The 4,564-nt window shown below is 56.4% G+C and overlaps 1 protein-coding gene across 1 annotated transcript; it reads left to right on the forward strand.

Moving 5' to 3' along the window:
* Window positions 1-214: 214 nt before the first annotated feature.
* On the forward strand, window positions 215-3,412 carry CHC_T00009528001 (ATP dependant DNA helicase). Its single transcript, XM_005716182.1, has 6 exons — window positions 215-797; window positions 828-1,301; window positions 1,350-1,801; window positions 1,899-1,935; window positions 2,139-3,128; window positions 3,282-3,412. Exons 1-6 carry the CDS (start codon window positions 215-217, stop codon window positions 3,410-3,412), a joined length of 2,667 nt encoding a protein of 888 aa, XP_005716239.1.
* Window positions 3,413-4,564: the final 1,152 nt, after the last annotated feature.

Consider the following 4,564-nt stretch of genomic DNA (forward strand, 5'->3'; position numbering starts at 1 on the left):
CGCTAGCGATCCCGGCGCACACCGTGTGGAGGCAGAAAGGCTTTCGTATCTCCGCCACAACCAGACACAGCACGAGACACAGCTTCGAGCCGCCGACTACACCTCACTGCGCGACAGCCTAGGAGACTCCTGTCGTGCTGAAGATGAAGCCGATGCCGTGCGTGCGGGACGACTGTTCATTCTCCCTTTCACGTACATTGGAGGTGACCGCTATATGAGGCAGCAGATGCACGACATCATTGCTATATCGAACCAAATTGGCCACCTGGACATCTTCCTCACTATGACATGCAATCCAAGCTGGCCGGAGGTCACAAGACCCCTACTGCCGAACCAAACGCCTCAGGACAGACTGGACCTGTGCGCCCGTGTGTTTCGTCTGAAAATGAAAGATCTCATGTCCTTGGTCATCAACGAAGAAGTATTCGGAACCGTCGTTGCCCATGTACGAGTCATCGAATTTCAGAAACGCGGTCTTCCCCACGCTCACGTTGTATTTTTCCTAGATGAAGTCTCCAAGAATGATCTGCGTACTCCCGAAAACGTCGACCGCATTATCTCTGCCGAGATCCCGTCTGCCCAAGATCTAGAACTCCAAGAGGTCGTGCTCAAGCATATGATTCACAATCCATGTGGAGAACGCAATCCAACAGCCGTGTGCATGGGCGAGCAGTACTGCAGGAAAGTGTTTCCAAAATCGTTCAAACACGACACCAGCCAGTCTGACAGTGAGTACTACATCACGTACCGCAGAAGGTCCCCCTCTGCAGGTGGCGTCTCCATCGAGCGACCCTCCTGTGTTGGCCGACGACAGCAATCCGTCGTAGTCGACAACTACTGGGTCGTTCCCCACAGTCCTCTGCTTCTACGATCATTCGCTTGCCATTTGAATGTGGAACTCTGCGTGTCACGCGTTGGCGGAATCAAGTACCTCTTCAAGTATGTTTGCAAGGGACAAGACCGAGTGACCATGGAAATCACTGCCGGGAACGAGTGCCACGATGAGATCTCCAACTTCCAAGATGCCAGATACGTTTCGGCATCGGAGGCCGCATGGAGGTTATTCTCCTTTGACATTGTAGATCGCAATCCTCCAGTGGTCAGACTTACGGTGCATCTGCCCAACCACCATACAGTATACTTGGAGGAAGGGCGAGAGCAGGAGGCGGCGCTTCGACCAGCATCAGGTACGAAGCTGACCGAGTGGTTTAAAGCCAACGAGAAGTACCCAAGCGCGAGGCATCTTCGGTACCACAAGTTTCCAAGGTACTTTACGTGGAAGACACGCACCAAGTCATGGAGTCCAAGAGCAACCCTGCGAAGACGGAACGCCACCAGCGAAGAGGAAGCCTACGATTTCAGTGGTACAGGTGCCAACGCAGTCGGTCGAATCTACACTGTCAGTCCGAGGGAGGGTGAGCGCTACTTTCTTCGCCTCCTCCTCACACAAGTGCCAGGGGCGACATCCTTCGAGAACTTGCGAAATATCGACGGCGAGCAGTGCAACAGCTTCCGACAAGCTTGCTTACGACTCGGTTTGCTGGCCGACGATGCCGAGTGGAAGCGCGCAATCCGAGATTCATTCCGGTCAAGCTTCGTTCCTCTTTCTCATCTGTTTGCTACGATTCTGGCACACTGCCAGCCTTCGGACCCTCTCTCGCTGTGGAACAACCACCTGGACATGTTTCTCACCGATATTCGCAATCGTGCACGCAGACAACCCATTCGAAGACAGCAGCTTCGCGATGATCACCACGCCACATCTTACGTACTTCGAGAGGTACAGGAGGCTCTGCAGACCGTGCGATCCGACTGGACGCTCGCAAACTTCGGACTCCCACTGCCCGATGACAGCCTGCCCGCTTTGGAACAGCAAAACGAGATCGAGACCCCCGAAGCACGAGCGCAGCAGTGGGAAGGGCGACTACAGACGTCGTTGCCGCTGTTGAACACAAATCAACGTCATGCCTTTGACGAAATAGTGGGCTCCTTGCTTCCAGGCGTATCCGTCTCTGCATTGCTTCAAGGATCCTTAAGCGCCGTTGCGGGACCTTCTATGCCGACACGAAGTGGTCGTCTCTTCTTCCTCGATGCTCCTGGCGGAACAGGCAAAACATTCGTGCTCAGCGCCATTCAAGACTTCCTTCGTACGCGCCGTAAGCAGGTCATCGCTGTCGCTACGTCTGCTGTTGCTGCTGTGCTGCTCGACGGTGGACGCACCGCTCATTCCGTGTTCAAGATTCCCATTCCTGTATCTGCCGAAAGCACGTGCAGCTTCTCCGCAAACTCCGACACAGGCCGTACACTGCAACAAGTCGATCTCATCATATGGGACGAGATCGTCATGTGCCATCGACATTGCATTGAGACTGTCGATCGCTCCCTTCGAGACTTGATGCAAACCTACCGGCCCTTCGGTGGAAAGTTCCTCGTGCTCGCTGGAGACTTTAGACAAATCCTTCCCGCCGTTCCGGGCGGGTCCAGAGGTCAAATCGTGAGTGCGTGGGTCAAGGCTTCCCCGCTGTATCGAGAGTGCCGATTCCTGCGCCTTACCGAGAACATGCGCCTTGCTGCTCTCCGAGCGGACCCTGCAGCAGATGTGGAGGCTCTCAACTTTCCAGAATTCCTCCTCAGCGTCGGGGAAGGCAGACTTCAAGGCGAACAGCGCCCGGAATGGATCTCACTACCACAGTCCGTTGCGTTCGAGCACACCATCCGCAATTTGTGCCTCAAGGTCTTCCAAGGCATTCGAGACAATCACGCCGACCCTGCCTGGCTCACCAAGCGCGTTATACTCACCACAAAGAACAGGCCGCTCGAGGAAGTCAACGAGGTCATCGGCAACATGATTCTGGGATCGTATCGAACGTATTTGAGCGCAGACAAGGTCGAGAACGAAGACACCAACGCCCTGATCTATCCCACAGAAATGCTCAACACCTTGACCGCCGGATCTGCTCTACCAGACCACAAGCTCAAGCTCAAGAAAGGCTTCATCGTCATGCTTCTGCGCAATCTCGATCCCGCTACCGGTCACGTCAACGGCGCGCGATATGTCATCGAGAACATGACCAACAACCTGCTCTTTCTACACGTTACCACCGGGTCACACCAAGGCAACAGACTGTGTCTTCCTCGAATGCCCTGCGGACCAGGAGACGACAACTTTCCCATCCCTGGCTTCACCCGACCGCAGTTCCCCATTCGCACGTGCTTCGCCCTTACAACGAACAAAGCGCAAGGCCAATCCTTCGGTGGCCGCATTGGTCTCGACTAACGAGATCACTGCTTCTCGCACGGTCAACTCTATGTCGCACTATCAAGGACTACTCACCCAGTCAACGTCACTGTCCTCACTCGAGAGTCCAATGAAACCACGCGAAACGTAGTGTACCCCGAGGTCCTTCAGTAGTTACCAAAAAAAGTAAACGCCATTGTCTTTACATATTTTCATTGCCACCCTTCCCAAATAGTGTTCCTCCACGCCTCCTTGGCTCGGCGCGCGAAGCGCGCACGGAGCCCACTTGTCTACAACTACTAAAATCCGTGTCTGTGTGTGTGTCTGTATGTCCTTGCGCTCCCGCGTTGCCATTGGCGCTACCGTAACAAGTGGCGGCCACGGGCGGGGCCTGGCCGCAGGCCAGGCCGCCACGGGGACACGTGGCGGTGACAAGTGGCGACAAGTGTAACATTTTAAATTAAAATTATTGTGCGGACTGCGGGGCGGGGCCCCACTACAGTACAGGCTGACAAGTGGCGACAAGTTAAATTTTAAAATTAAAATAACTGTGCGGACTGCCGAGCGCGGCCGCACTACAAGCGGCGACAAGTGTAACATTCTAAATTTAAATTACTGTGCGGACTGCGGGGCGGGGCCCCACTACAGTACAGGCTGACAAGTGGCGACAAGTTAAATTTTAAAATTAAAATAACTGTGCGGACTGCCGAGCGCGGCCGCGCTACAGTACACTACAAATTTTCGCCCGGATCCGTTTAAACCGCGCCACGCGGATCTACATTGTGGGCGGAACTGGGGCGGGCACTGCGAGCACGTGACGGCGGTGTGGTAGAAGGACGCGTACGACAGGGGGGCGGACGCGTGAGACACGGGGCTGCCCGAAATACCGGAGGCTCGTGGCGACGTGAGCGGGGCGGTGGTGCGCGGGGGGCTGTGCGTGGGGGAGCCGGAATTCTTCAAGGCGAAGTTGCGCAGCGCGTGGTGCTCCAACTTTGGGGGGCGGATGTGGATGCGCGGTGACGAGGAAGTGCCGGCCGGGGCGGCCACGGGCGGCAATGGGGACGGTGGGCAGCAAGATGATGGTGGGCAGAGGGCCGTTTTGGATGTGCAGCGATGACGTGGAGGAGATGTGGGCTGGGGCAGCGATGGGGACGGTGGGAGAGGGTAGGTGGGGGGCGCCGAGGCGGGGCGGCATGGATCGCCACACTTGCGCGTGCGCGTGGGGGAACGGAGGGCGCAGGAGCGGACCGGGCCAGAGCTGGACGGCGTGGAGTACTACAAGGGTCTTCAACCGGACGCGCGTGCCGGGGGGCGGGGGAGGCAGCA

This window comes from Chondrus crispus, genomic scaffold (assembly GCF_000350225.1).
Source record: "Chondrus crispus Stackhouse genomic scaffold, scaffold_252, whole genome shotgun sequence".
NCBI lineage: Eukaryota > Rhodophyta > Florideophyceae > Gigartinales > Gigartinaceae > Chondrus > Chondrus crispus.

Coding starts and splice junctions, on each gene's coding strand:
- CHC_T00009528001 (XM_005716182.1), top strand. CDS start 215: ATGAGGCAGCAGATGCACGACATCATTGCTATATCGAACCAAATTGGC. Junction 1,802..1,898: donor TACAGGAGGCTCTGCAGACC/GTGCGATCCGAC, acceptor AGACCCCCGAAG/CACGAGCGCAGCAGTGGGAA. Junction 1,936..2,138: donor GAAGGGCGACTACAGACGTC/GTTGCCGCTGTT, acceptor GCGCCATTCAAG/ACTTCCTTCGTACGCGCCGT.